The 14,105-nt window shown below is 51.7% G+C and overlaps 2 protein-coding genes across 4 annotated transcripts; both read right to left on the bottom strand.

Annotated features, from left to right (window-relative positions):
- Window positions 1-4,294: 4,294 nt before the first annotated feature.
- On the bottom strand, window positions 4,295-11,383 carry TIMM50 (translocase of inner mitochondrial membrane 50). Of its 3 annotated transcripts, XM_045185365.2 has the most exons (13): window positions 11,250-11,383; window positions 10,977-11,109; window positions 10,444-10,601; window positions 10,180-10,336; window positions 9,609-9,640; window positions 9,371-9,392; window positions 7,837-7,895; window positions 7,625-7,744; window positions 7,091-7,195; window positions 6,892-6,990; window positions 5,810-5,966; window positions 5,368-5,474; window positions 4,295-4,507 (listed from the first exon to the last, which is right to left on the bottom strand). In XM_045185365.2, exons 1-13 carry the CDS (start codon window positions 11,355-11,357, stop codon window positions 4,406-4,408), a joined length of 1,359 nt encoding a protein of 452 aa, XP_045041300.1. In that variant the 5' UTR covers window positions 11,358-11,383; the 3' UTR covers window positions 4,295-4,405. The 3 variants fall into 3 exon arrangements, with proteins under 3 accessions (XP_045041300.1, XP_053771575.1, XP_024433470.3); XM_053915600.1 differs by lacking the exon at window positions 10,977-11,109 and having other exon boundaries at window positions 11,250-11,349; XM_024577702.4 differs by lacking the exons at window positions 10,444-10,601; window positions 10,977-11,109.
- Window positions 11,384-12,631: 1,248 nt separating this feature from the next.
- LOC128779703 (transcription elongation factor SPT5) lies at window positions 12,632-14,077 on the bottom strand. Its single transcript, XM_053915601.2, has 2 exons — window positions 13,127-14,077; window positions 12,632-13,054 (listed from the first exon to the last, which is right to left on the bottom strand). The coding sequence occupies exons 1-2, from the start codon at window positions 13,214-13,216 to the stop codon at window positions 12,911-12,913; spliced, it is 234 nt and encodes a 77-aa protein (XP_053771576.1). The 5' UTR covers window positions 13,217-14,077; the 3' UTR covers window positions 12,632-12,910.
- Between the last annotated feature and the right edge of the window lie 28 nt (window positions 14,078-14,105).

Raw genomic sequence — 14,105 nt, 5'->3', positions numbered from 1 at the left:
TGTGACTTCATGTTTACGTGACTGAGATTGGTTGGCTGTGTGGCTGCTTCTCTGCTCATATATAAAAGTATATGGAAGATCCTGGACCGCTGGGTGTAGTTATGAACCTGTGACTTCATGGTCTGTACAGGTGGCTCTTAGGTGGACGTGTGGAGGGGGTGAGGCAAAGTCTGTGCAACGTTGTGAACGACTGAGTGTAACAGGTCCATGGGTGTAGCCATGTGTGAATATAATGAAGATTCAAGTTCTTTGTGGACCTGTGTATGTGTTCCCCCTCCCCAAGACAAAGCCATACTCCCAAACCCGAGTCACGGATGCACCAGACGCCAAGGCAAGAAGCTCCGGTCTCCGAGGGGGTCTCCCAGCTGTATGTAAATGCCGCCATCTGCCTGACGGCGGCGCCCCTCCCCCTTATGGCTGCAGCTGGGCTACCCATTTGGCCTCCAGAAGGTGTGAGGGGCAAATGGGCAGGAAATTCCATCTACACATATCAAGGGCCCGCTCCCTCACTTCATGGTGAATGGAGGGGGTGGAAGGGAACTCCCTGGGCCCTCCAAAAATCCCTTAGTATCCCCGGACCAGGGCAAGGAAAGCCAGTTAGGAGCAGATGTCCAGCCCACTCTCTGTGACAGGTGCTGAACAAAGCCCTTTAGATGGAGTCAACTTCCCCCCCCAACCCCAAATAAAAACTTTAATACTTAGAGGCTAATAATCTTAGGAAAAAATACAGGTTCAATTTATACACATTTTTCTTTTAGTGAAGTATGACAGAGTGAACAACAAAGCATAGCCCAGCAGAGCCAGGCATACAGTAAGTGCTTAGTAGTTTTTAATGAATGAAAGAATTCAACCTAAAGCATTTTCTCTGAGGATGGTAGTCATGGATTTTGGACAGAGGACCATGGTCAAATTGTGCAGAACACCCCAGGTTTTCCCTCTACTCGTTCTCACCGTTCAGACTTCACCTCCTGTGGGAGGCCTTCCCTAACACTCCCAGGCCAGGCATCTCCTGAGTTCCCAGTCCCCTGTGATTCCTCTATCCCAACCCTGACCACTGACCTATGGTGTCTTTCTAAGCACACGTCTGACCATGTCACTCTCCTGCACAGAATCTCCCATGGCTCCCCTAGTGCCTTTAAAATACACTTCAATTCTAAGGTTGACATTGAGACCCTTCTTCCACATCACCCTTACTCAAACAGGTTCTGTGGCCCCAAAAGTGTAGTGCCAGACATCATGGGCCAGTTACTGGGAGGCAAATGAGGCCCTGTACTGGGGTGGGTGGAGAGAGCTCTCGTCCATCATGAGCCATTCAAATGGAATTTGGACAGCCATTAGAACCAGCTGTGGAAAAGGCAAATTCCTGCCCTGGATAATAACTTGGGAAGGTAACATTCCAGGTCTTGAATTTTAAAGATCATAAAAATAGCCAGCCTTTATTGAGGAACTATGCCAGGCACAACAGTATCTCACATGAATTCTCTCACGTCTGTGTGTGAAGTACTTTAAAGGATTTCTAAGCTTCTTTTGGCTAATCAGGACTTTTCCTCATGTGCCCACAGGCCGTGCTGAGGTGAGCAAAGACCTAAAGGAGGGGAGTAAGCCATGTGGATCCTGGGGGAAAAATAGTCATGGCAGAGAGTATCAAATGCAAAGGTTTTGAGATGGCCATGGCTGTCACACTCAGACATCTCCATGGCTTTCCTCATTTCCTTTTGGCCTCAGCTGAAATGCACCATCCCAAGTCTTTTTCTGACTGTTCCATCCCATCTAAAACAGAAGCACCTCAAGTCCCCAAACTACTCCGCATCTTTCCATACTTTATTTTTCCTTATGAATTTATTACCCAAAGAAATATCTGACCTTGTCTAGCTCCTCTATGAGATTATCAGCGCCATCAGGGCAGTTTTTAACCTAACTTGTGCACTAACGCACCCTAGTGCCTAGACCACAGGTGGCAAACACAACAAGGCCGGAGGGCTGAATCCGGCCCTCCACATTGTTTTACCCAGCCAGGCACCTTGTTTCTACCCAGCGGCAGCGCCAAGCTTTCGCTTAACTGTTAAGGAGCAGTTACATTTATACAGTCCTAAAATTACATCCGGCCCTTTGAAGTCAACCGCAAGGTGGATACGGCCCCCAGTGAAAATGAGTTTGACACCCCTGGCCTAGATCAAGGCCTAGCAGTTAGAGCTTAGGAAATAATGAATGAATGAGGAAGGCATTATTAACCTCTTATGAGGAAACTGAGAAGCTTGAGACCTCGTCCAGGGTCACAGGGCTCGAGAATGGTGTGTGGTATGGAAATTCAGACCCTGTTGGGGTGTGCCTTAACACTGGCCCAATCCTGCCTTAGGGACAACCCCACAATGCAGCCCTAGAGCATTTCAGGAAAACACCCTAGGCCATACAACTTAAGCAGCGTCTCAGAAGCCACCTATGCACAAGTCAAACCCCCTCCTCCCCTCTTGCCCTCCAGCCCTGAGCAGGTGTTGGCCTGACAGCACCATCCCTGAGCCAGCACCAAGGTTGGAGAGGCCTAGGGAACCCACTAGGCACTGAAGCATGTGCTACCCAGAGTGCCAGAGCCTTAACCTCCAGTGGCCACTCTTGACCACTGGAAGACAGGAGTCAATAGGCAAACATACTTCCTCTCATGCCCTGTGCAGACACATCTGCGTTACATTTCAACAGGCTCCTCAGGTTCTGTGGGACTGAGTGTGTCACCCGTGAGGTAGGCGGCACACACCTGTGGTGGCTCTACCTCCACTCATACACACTCTTCCCAGGATCACACTGCCCAAACACATAAGCCTTCTGGTTAAGACAGTTTCCAATTCTTAAAGATGTGAAAAAAGCAAAACAAAAAAAAGTCACTCCCCTCCCTCAATCCTGCAGAGGTTCTCAAGCTAGGGAGTCCTAAGGGCATGACAAACCTTCCCTATGTTATAGGCAGTACAACTTGGAAGGGCTGCCCAACTGCACATGTTGCTTTCATCTGTGAATGACCAGCATGACCTGGTAACAAGCCCCGTGTGAGTACACACACAGCCTGAATGGGCGTCGGCCCGTGTACACCACACAGCCATTCTACTAAGACAGGCGCGATCATCATCTCCATTTTAGAGATGAGGAAACTGAGGTAGAAAGGTACCTTGCCCAAAGTTCACACAGCTACCAGTTGAGTGCCTTCATGGAGTGCCTCACTCGGCCTTCAAGCCTAGTGTGGGGCTTGTACTGTTATTTTATAAATGTGGAAACTGAGGAGGCACTGAGAAGTGCAGTAACTCACCTAGCATCACACGGTCAGGAAGTGGAAGAGCTTGGATTTGAACTTGGACAGTCTGCAACCCATACTCTTTAATTAGTGTCATCCAATGCAAGACCCAGGAGCCACATGTGGCTATTTAAGTTAAAATTAATTAGAATAAAACAAAATTTTAAATTCCATTTTTCTGTTACCCTAGCCACATTTTGAGTACTTCACGTCCCCCTGCAGCCACTGCACAGTGCAGACTTAGAACAGTACAAACATCGCAGAACGTTCCATTGGCAGTGCTGCTATAATGTGCCTGTTTTGATTAGAAGTCAGCATTTAAAAATTGGAAGACTTAATATAAAAATCCCAATTTCTGACTTCCATTAAAAATCAGATCACCCCAGCTGGTGTGGCTCAGTGGACTGAGTGTCGGCCTACGAACCAAGGGGGGCGCTGCTTCGATTCCCAATTGGAGCACATGCCTGGGTTGTGGGACAGGTTCCCAGTAGGGGGTGCACGAGAGGCAACCACACATTGATGTTTCTCTCCCTCTCTCTCCCTCCCTTCCCCTCTAAAAATAAATAAATAAAATCTTTAAAAAAAGAAATTAAAAAAAATCAGAAGATAAAGCAACTCTCTACCCACCTTTCCATGGGACCATAGTTGGCAGAGCTGAGCAGCAGCTGCCCTCTTGAGACGGGCCGATCTCTGTCCACCAGAGCCCGCTGAGCCCACGCTTCACATATTTACACAGCAACCTGGCTGCTACCTGCTTTTAAACCCCCAGGGCAGTCCTCTCTTCTCTTTTCCACAAATGGCCACAGATGGGGAATCTGAGGCCAGAAAAGGGAGATGGGACTTTTTGCAGATCACAGAGTATACCGGAAAAATGGCCAGAGCAGGGTTTTCAGATTCCCAGGCCTGGGTTAAAAACCAGCCCTGATCCACCAAAGCACCCACTCTGTGCTTGGCAGCTGATCAGCCACTCGAACCTCACCCTGATGCCCCCATCTGGAGAATCTCCGGACACAGGAGTATGGCATCTGTGATGGACTTTATTGGACATGTGGCTGCCCAAGCTGTGCTGTGGGAGCACTGCAGCCTGGGGTCCGGGACCCAGGCACTGAGTTTGAGGAGGCCCAGAGGTCAGGGCTGTTTGGAGCGAGGCCACAAGCGGCTAGTGAGAGAGCTGAAGAAGAGGTTCTGCTTGCTGGATTTGGAGAGCTCGGCCAGGCGCTGCTGCTCTTCCTGGGATTGGGGCACAGATGGTGGAGGGTCAGCCGGGGTAGGCAGAACCTCCTCCCAGATTCCCGGGTCCCCAGCCCTCAGCCCAGGGGCCACCTTCTTTAAACCTCTGCCTAGCCCAGATCCCCTTCCCCAAGCTCCCAGAACCCAGCCGAGACACCGGCTGGAGCCAGCTCTGAGTCACAGGGGCCCTGACTCAAATCCCAGGACCCCCATGATTCCCTTCCCCAGCTCCCACAGGGCCCCTCTCCTCAATCCTAGGAACCTATTTACCCTAACATGAACGTTGGTAAGACCCTATTCCCTTTACCACACTACACTGTCCTGCTCCCTGGGCCTCCAGTGCCTAGCCCTGGGCCCTGTGACCTGTCTTGGATGCAGGGGAATCTCAGGCCCAAATCTCCAGGGACTCCTCCTTTGGGCACCAGGAACTCTGGCCCTATGCCCAGGAACCCAAATCAGAATCTAGTCAACCTCACCTAGATCTTTCCCAGACTCAATCCAACTCTCTGCCCCACATCCAAGTCATGGGGATCACATTAGATCACGGAACTCCTTCCCCAGACCTTTGGGCCAAGTGTCCATGGATCCCTCTTCCCAGACTTGATCCAATCCATGGTCCACAATAAACCGGGGCACCCACACCAGCTCGAGACCATCAAGGACAACCTCTCCCCCAGACCTATCTCGAAGGCTTGGTGTTTCCTGCCTCCTTTTCTCAGAGCAGGTGCAGAATCAATTTGTCATTACAAGAGCCCTACCGGAGAGGTGGCGTGGGAAAGAAGGTATCTACTCAAGGTCACACAGCCCAAAGGGAAAATGCTATGATGTCCCCAACCTGGGGTGGGGATCTGAATACCCACCTGCTCTAGCCGGCTTTGCCGCTGTTTGAAAGCCTCCAGTGGATCATCCTCGAGGGCGTAGTGCTCCAGCACAGTCCGGACATCCTCCACACCATTCAGTGCGATGGCTGTGGAGAAAGCAGGTGGGGGACAGCCAGGCTGAAGGTCAGAGGCAGGCGGGGCCCATGAGGGTAAAGGTCAGGGGTCAGACACCGGGGGTGGAGGGGTGGGGGGAGTTGGTGCTACCTGGAATGCTTCTCAACACTTTAAAGGGCTCCCCTGAACATTCCCGAAGAGCCCCCCAAAATTCTAAGAAGCTTCTAAACACTATAAGATGCTCATAGACCTCCCACATCTCAAGTACTCAGTTTTACATGAAAAATAAGCCAAAATCAAATGGCTATCATTTCCCTTGAGTGTCAAAGGCCGTGGGGTCAGAGGCCAGGTCAGGGGTCAGCCTCACTCTTGAGAAAGGCAGACAGATCCAACAAGACCCGGTCATCAGAGTTGCCATCCCAGGGCCGCAGGGCAACACCATTGTAGGGCTGTAGGCGAAAGGCTTCCTTCTTGCAGTCCACAATTACCACACGGGCTGGGTCCCGATTCAGACAGGAAATATCCTGGAAGTAGTTGATAGGTCAGGTCAATGTCTATGCTCCTTTCCTTCCCACCAGGAACCCACAGAGGAAAAGACAGACACAGACACACACTCACACTCACACACACACACAGCACTGCCATCTGTGATCACCATGATTGAGCCTCCCAAAGACCGGGCTGGAACGATGACATCAAATCCCCCAGGGAGCTAGCCACACCGATTCCCAGACCCAGGGCCTGGCACAAAGGCAGGTACATTTAGAGTTTCCCTGAGCAGGGAGCCAGGCACTTGTGTGTTCAACCATTGCCCCAAGTGACTGACATGTTCAAAGTCTGTGAACCTCTCAACCAGATAGAGATGCAGACAGATCTATAGCCAGAGTCACTCAAAGACAGGTACCTAGAAGCAGACCCTTCAAAATCCTCAATCACAGTCCATGTCCCTCTGAACCTTGAATGACTATGTAGACCCACCAACACACAGTGAAAAAACCAGCAACACCTGAACACATGGGAACCGGAACCCACACCCACAGAGAGACCCATTCACAGACCCATAAACTCCTGGACCCATGCAGGTGCTGCTGCTAACAGCAACAGATCCCAGGTCAAACAAACCCAAACATGGTTTCATGTAAAATATTCTAAGTACACAGTCCCAGACTACAGATAAACAAAAATACCTTCTAAACCTCATGCCCCTACCCTGCCCCCTCTTTGGGGAAAACCTAATTTCCCCCCACTCCCATTGGGAGATTCTAGGGAACCGAGAAGGGCCTAGAAGACCAGCCCAACCTGGGGGCAGGCTGGTGTCTTGACAGAGTCAGACCTGGGGAGGAACCAGAGGCAGGGCTGACACTGAGGTCAGAGCTGGGTCCTCTTTCCCTCAGGAAGTGCCAACCCTCCACCAATCCCAGAGATCCACCCATGGCCCCCATGTAGCACCTTAACATGGTGCCCATCCATATATCGTGTGGCGTCCCGGAAGAGGCGATAGGAGATGAAGCCATGGGGGTCCACACTGTCGATGAGTGGAAATGCAGTCTGGAGTATGATGGACGGAGAACAAGGTCAGGCTGGGCCCTGGCCCTGCCCTCTCATACCTCCCCATGTCAACCATCCATCCCCTATGCCAGGGCCTCACCATGCCAGTCTCTGACGTAAAGATGACAATTTCATACAAAGGAGCAAGCTGCTGGAATAAGGTCTCGATGCCTGGACGCTTCTTAAACCTCCAGCCAGTGGCCAGCTGGGGAGGAAGTAAGAACAGTGAAACACGGAGACCTAGAGGGCCCCAAAGCCCCCAAGAGAACAAAGGCCCAGCCTGAGGGACTCCCAAAACCAGAATGTTCTCCCTGTCTTTATGGCTCTTGGGGGTTCAGAAGTATATGGCTGTGACTGAGGGCCTGGGAGTCTGGAGGGTCTGGGTCCCCGAATAACAGCCGGCTCTTCTGTAGCACTTACTGTGTGCTGAGGCACACTTGCAACAACCTACGGGGTGGGGATCACAGCTGAGGAAAATGAGGCAATGACAGTAACACCTCCTCCCCAAGACCACAGAGCAGAGCATGGGTTAAACCCCGGCCTGGCTGCAGTCTATGCTCCTAGCTACATCACCATGTTCTGGTGACCCAGGTCTATTCAGTGTCCCCAACCTGCTGCCTTCCCCAGGACACACCGACCACTCAGGGTGCAAGAGGACACCAGTGAGCTCCAAGACCAGGGTGTAGGGCGGCTGGTAGTATGGCTCCCGCAGAGGGTCTGGGAGAAGGCAGGGGCTGGTGGGCTCGATGATCATCTGTGGTACAGGGGCAGAACAGGGGCACTCAGACAAAGAGGCAGGGGGCTGGGGATGGAGGGATAGGGACTGGGCCCAGGGGCCCTACTCACCTGTCTATAATCTTTGAAATATTTGTATGTCCGGCGCAACTGCTGTACCAGAATTGGATCTAGAAGAACAGCAGGACACAAAGGGATTCTAAGATAAACCACTGTTCTACCTCTAGAAAAACCAGGGCTTTACTTATCTAGCAGATACAAACAGTATATATATCCACCTGGTTTGAACCAGCACATTTTTAAGTCCAAAGGTAGAAGATAATGACATACTCCCCAGATAGGAACAAATATCTTTATTCACCTGCCCAGTTTTAACTTAAACACTTCTATCCACACACTACCCCAGATATAAAATAGAACGTTTATGCATCTACCCACCTAAAACCCACTTATAACTTTGCTGACATGACCACTATATTTAGTCCATTTGGAACAACTAGGCTTCCAGATCTGCCTGCTTTAAGCCAGTATGCTGAGTCTAGTTAAACATACTGACGATATACCCACATCTGCGTATTTTAAACCAGAGGCTCTCAACTAGAAGCAATTTTGTCTCCCTCTCTTGCCACAAAATTTGGCAATGTCTGGAGACATTTCTGATTGTCAGGGTACCGCCATCTAGTGGGGTTGAGGCCCAGGATGCTGCTAAACACGCTACGATGCACGGGACACTCCCTCCCAACAAAGAAGTATCTGGTCCAAAGTATCAATAGGGCCAAGACTGAAAAACCCTGGTTTCAGTGAATTTACTAAATCCAGTTTAAAGCAGGAAACTTATAACTGTCTATTTCAATGCAGTATTTTTTAGTTTTAGAATCCAAAACACTGAAACCAGTTAAGCAAGTAAACACATTAAACCAGCTTGTTTACCAAATTGGTTTAAATCAGTATACCGATTTGTTTAAACTAGCATGATTCAGCTTCTGCCCAGTTAAAACCTGGTATTTACCCACCTGCTCAGTTTAAAACAATCAATGAATCAACATGGCAGTTTGCAAATGTCCCCAGCACAAACAGGTGGCATCCTGGGCCTACCAATTGTTATTTTTCTCCTGGGAAGGGCCAGGTGTAACAAAACTGACAACTACTCTCTACTATCCAATTGTCAGAAATTCCCCACCAAAAGCTGGTTAACTAAAAGGGGGGGAGGGAGGAAGGAGGCATTGTTTTGGAAATGAGGAGTTGGATGGGGTAAGGGTTGTGGGGGGAGTGGCAAGGGTTGTGGGGGGAGTGGCAGTCATAAAGAGGAGGGGGTTAGGGGCTGCATATGCTCAGATCTAAGGCACAGGAAGCCATGTGTCTGGCACAGTCAGCACCTTCTCCCCAAGCACTTCCATCCCAGACTCCCCTCCCCCATCTGTCCCTGACCATCTGCTCTTGGGCTGAGGGGCCAGGAAAGGGAACTGGAGTTGGCTTTGTAGTGCCCCTCCACCCAAAGCCATCCAGCTGCTGACTCCCTTACCCCCTAGTAGGAGGAGGGGCCAGGGCCACCAGATGGGCAGGGCAACACCCCAACAAATAGCAAAGCAAAGCAAGGGGGTCTGGGGACCCTATAATTTGTGTACCCCAGACTTGTTTAACTCACCATTGTCGAATTCATCAGGAATCTATGAGGTAGAGAGAAAAATGGAGGGTTTGGGATGGCAGAGGCAAAACCCCATCACACCCACAACAGGATTCTCCAGGGCCCTGGAAGGAGCAGGCAAAGATGCCTGGGAGGGTGAGACTCACCCCAGACCAGAAATGAGCCTGAACAGACCAAAGGGGAGGGTACCCACAGGATGGGACCCCTGGCAAGGCCTCTGTGTCTCTTTCCCCCTCACCTTGGCACCAGTTTCATCCACAGAATTGTTTCCTGCAAGAAAGACAGGGATGAATGAGAATTGAGACCCAGTGTTGAGGGATGAAGAAAACAGGGGGCCTGGACTCCTGGGTGTAAGGGAAGAGCGCTTAACGTGTGGTCTCCTAAGATTTAGAGAGGAGAGAGTTGGTAGCCAGGATCCCTGGGTCGCTGAGAAAACAGGGGATGGGTCCGAGTCTCCTGGGTCTCTGAGGGAAAAAGAAACTAGGGGAAGAATGGAGTTTTGGGTGCAGAGGAAAGAGGAAGCTTAGGAGGCTGGTCCAGGCCTATCCTTCCCCTCTTCCCCTCTTCCAAGTGATTCTCTACAGCCTAATGAAGGAACCAACTAGAAACACTGGAACCTAGCACACAGAGGGTAGAAGGGTGAAGGAGACGTCCCCCTTTCCAAGGCAGATGTTCTCTAGTTGGCTGCTATGTTGTGGGAGGAGCCAGGGAGGGATGATGGGTGAAGCCCTTAGGGTAAAGAGGGAACCGTTTTTTCACTAAAACAAAGACAACAAAACAAAACCTTAGGACAGGGATATGTCCCTCACCGAAGATATAGACGACACTCACGGTCCCTCCGGCCCCGAGCAGCCCAGCAAGCCAGAGTGCGACTTTTTTGGCGTAGCTGGGACCCTCCGTGCCCTGCTGCTGCTGTGACCCCTGTGCCTGGGCCTTAGTGCTGGGGTGGCTCCCAATCTCCTTGGCCTACAATTGAGAAGGGGTAGGTTAGCCAAAAGAGGAAAGAAGGTCGGGATGGCCTGGGCATCCTGGGCAGATTAGAATCAATGTCGGGCCGGGAAGCAGACACCCACATAGCCTCTGGGGTTGCGTCCCTGGAGGGGCAGCCAGCCAGGAGATTGATTGGGTCTCTCAGAAGGGTCAAGAAATAGTGTCCGGCTCCAGGATCCCAAGGATTCAAAAGTTGATAGGCCAGGTGCCCAGGGATCCTGGAGGCAAAGGCCTGGAGAACCTGGAGCCCAGAAAAGCAGGGCAGGGAGATGAAATCAGGGAGCCTGGCGAAATATATTGGGATGCCAAAAGCAAGGCAATGGAGGACACGCGAGGGGATAGAACGGGGAGTTAACGGGTCCGGATGTCTGGGGCTCAGAATATAGAGGGGAAGGGATTAGGAGTGGGGCAGAGGGGCAATCGTTTGTATATTGGGGCTTAGGGAAGTAGGTCACGGAAGTGATGGACCTGGAGGTCAGAAAGGCTAGTTCTCAGTCAACATGCGGCAGGTCAAATCAAGAGTCCGAACATCTACTTCACCACCACCACGGGGAAAATACCCGCAAGGTCAGGCTGGGATCCCAACGTCCCGAGTCCCTTCCCCTCAAGTTATTACCTGGGCGGTCACTGAGATGAGGAGCAGGTGACCCTTTCCCCCGGCACCCACGTGGTGTCCAGAGGAGGTGGAGTCCAGAGGACGTACTTGAGCCCCCAGCATCTGGGGAGCAAGTATCAGCCACCCCTGGAGGCTGGGAAGGGCCCCGAAATGTGGACGGCGTTCCATTCGGCACCCTGAAGTGCTACGTGCCAGAACCCTGGGGCGGCGGAGGACTCCCAGAAATTCCAGAAAGGGGCCTCCACACCTGGAGCCCACCACTGTCCGGCTTACCTGGTCCGAAGCCCGGGAGGGCGGTGTCACCAGCCTCGTGCAAAACCCCCGCGAACCGAGCCAGAGCCCGCTCCGCAAGCGTAGGGCCAGCGCCGCCGAGGCCGCCATCTTGCGCTGACGTAACGCAGCCCCGCCCATTCCCCCTCTACTCGCTTGTCTCGGCCAGGGGCTTCGACCAATGGAGGTGCAGGGGCGGGGCGGGTGGACGGCAGCCCGAGGGAGACAAAGGGCTTCAGAGGGACAGCTGACGGAGTGGTAGCCTGCGGTGATCCTCTCGCCGTCCCCGCACCTAAGAGAGGGAAAGTCTGCCTGCGCCACACCCCCCTCAGCCCTAGCGCAAGCCACCTCCACAGCAACTAGACCCAGCTGACAGCCATTGCTCAGAGGTAAAGCTGAGGCCACAAGGAACGAGTCCTGGGGCTGCCAGCCCTCACAAACTCACTTCCTCAACGTGGAGCCGGGAGGCCCATCTGTCTTCTTTCCTGTACTAAGAGCCCTTTCTTGTCCTTCCGCCCAAGAGTATCTCCTTGGGTCTGGAAGGCCAGTCATTCCACGGTGACCCGCCAAAGGAACAGGGGCCGTGTCGGGTCGGGAGTGTTGGAAATCAACGAATTAGAGGCCACAGGTAGCCACGATGGATCTCCTTCAAATTGAGGGAAAAAAGGCTGATAGTGTTTATGTAAACTTTAAAAACATGTAAAATGACTGCGTAACATTTAGGGATAAATACTATGGTACAAAGTATTAAAGCACAAAGTTGGTCAAAAGACAAATGGAATTAAGGGTTGTGGATACTTCTGGAGGGGAATGGACTGGGAGTGCTGCTAAAGTGGGTCCTATCTTGTACATTTGTTTCCTAAACCGGTGGTGGGGACAAGGATGTTCCTTATATTTCTTTTGAACATCTTAAATATTTTATACCTTTTGTTACATTTGTAAAAAGACGTGACTATGAGGAAGGTGAAGGAAGGTCAAGGTACTAAGCTCCGTTCTCTACGCTGCTCCCCACCCCCATCCCATCAGACAAGCTACAGCAATGCTGGTGCCACCGCTCTGTGGGCTCGAGAGAAGGGACCATCAAATGCTCTGCACCGCACCACGGGAGGGACTTGGGTTTCCTGGGGGACACTGATTTTCACCCAACTCAAGCATGAGTTGAGATGTAAGTTCATCAATCACATGGCAGGCTCTGTTCCAATAACTTCTACGCATGTCTTCTCAAACATTCTTCTCAAGAGCCCTCTGGTGGAGGCGGTATCATTTTCTACATGGGGAAACTGAGGCTTAAGTAGGACCTAGACATTTGCCCAAGACCACACACAACAAGGAAGTGGGGTCTACAAAGCACCCCACTTACAAACCAGACCAAACATACACACAGGACTTTTTGATAGCTTTTTATTGAAAGACAAAAACTTAAAAGCAAGCTGGGCAAGGGGAAATACAAGAACATGGGGACCCTCCCCCAGACTCTACTCTGATTCCCATGAACGTCAGGGAGAAAGATAGGAACCCAGAAAGGAAAACAAAGGAAATCTTAAACAACCAGGCTAGGGCCTGCTCCACAGCCAGATCCTCTGTCACTGCCAAGGGCCAGGGAAGGAAGCAGGGACACCCTCTATCTACCAGATGTCTGCTAAGGTCCACCTCCTTGGCCTGCCTCAGGCCTCCAGGAGCTTCCCCAGGAAGCGGAGGTTGAGGATCTTGAGCTGTTCATCAAGGTCCATGCGGACGATGCCGTCCTCACCATCAATGCTCAGCAGGACACCTGTGGCTTCCCGATCCTCACCCAGGATCACCTTCACCTGGAGAGGGGACACAGAGTCAGGGTCCATGTCAACAGCTCAGTGTCCCCACAGTCCCTTGCCCCTCCTTACCTTGTTGTTCTTGGTGGGGGTGATGGGCTCCAGGTGCTCACTGGAGATGCTGACAACTTTCTCACTGTCCTTCAGGTACACGGAGCACATGCCTCCCTGAGGGTGGGGACAGCCTGGTCAGTCTGGCCTGCTCCCAATATATGACTGATAGTCACACTCACAACACAAGCTCAGGGCTCACTCTAAGAAGTCACTTTACCAAGGTGACATAGGGCAAGAAAGGCCAAGGCTGGGCCAGGTTCCAAGGCTAGAGTCTGTGGTGTGTGGAGGCAGGGTGACCAGATCAGCAAGGGAAGCACCAGGATGAAACTTAGGCCAACCAGGAAGACTGCTTCTCAGGCACTTAACCCTTCACATCCCAAACTGGCTTCAGCTTCTTTCCCACACTTGTTCCTCCCCCATCTCCAGTCAGCACTCTGCACCTTGTCTTGGTCTGCTCTCTCACTGACAACCTCCAGCTGCAGCCTGTCCATACAGCCTCCTGAGAATCTCTCCCACCTCCCTCCCTCCCCTCTCTATTCCTCAGGCCCTGTAGTGCAGCCTGAGCTTCCCCCAGGCTTCCAGCCCCCAGTGTCACCACCCCAACCCATCCCTGATAAAGCAACATGGCGAATCAATTCCAAACCACGTATCTGATCCTTGCTTAGATTCTTCCATGACCTTCCATGTGTCTCCCTCAGGACACAATTCATGTTCCCTAGCTGACACGTGTCCTGGCCCCAGCCACTTCTCTGGCCTCATCACATTCTACCTTGGTTCTTTATGTTTCAGCCACAATGAACGTATTTCAACTCCCCGAGATGTGCCAGGCTTTCCCTCACCTCTAGACCTCTGTGAGTCCCCTCTATCTGGAACACACTTAATAACCCCTACCCCAGCCACTTCTATGGGCTCACTCCTATTCTTCAGGTCTCAGTGCAGATATCTCCTCCAGGAAGTCTTCCCTGATCCCCTCAAAAATTGGTAAGATGCCTTCTGG

This window comes from Desmodus rotundus, chromosome 12 (assembly GCF_022682495.2).
Source record: "Desmodus rotundus isolate HL8 chromosome 12, HLdesRot8A.1, whole genome shotgun sequence".
NCBI classification, from domain to species: Eukaryota; Metazoa; Chordata; class Mammalia; order Chiroptera; family Phyllostomidae; genus Desmodus; species Desmodus rotundus.
The sequence above is the reverse complement of the archived record's forward strand: the minus strand, read 5'-3'. Positions and strand labels throughout refer to the sequence as shown.

Excerpts from the sequence above, each read along its gene's own strand:
- TIMM50 (XM_045185365.2), bottom strand. The coding sequence starts at position 11,357 with ATGGCGGCCTCGGCGGCGCTGGCCCTACGCTTGCGGAGCGGGCTCTGG. Across the intron at positions 7,196-7,624 it reads TCTTGCACCCTGAGTGGTCG|CTGGCCACTGGCTGGAGGTT; the intron begins GTGTGTCCTGGG and ends CTTCCTCCCCAG. Across the intron at positions 5,967-6,891 it reads TGGATGGGCACCATGTTAAG|GATATTTCCTGTCTGAATCG; the intron begins GTGCTACATGGG and ends AACTACTTCCAG.
- LOC128779703 (XM_053915601.2), bottom strand. The coding sequence starts at position 13,216 with ATGTGCTCCGTGTACCTGAAGGACAGTGAGAAAGTTGTCAGCATCTCC. Across the intron at positions 13,055-13,126 it reads CCCCCACCAAGAACAACAAG|GTGAAGGTGATCCTGGGTGA; the intron begins GTAAGGAGGGGC and ends TCCCCTCTCCAG.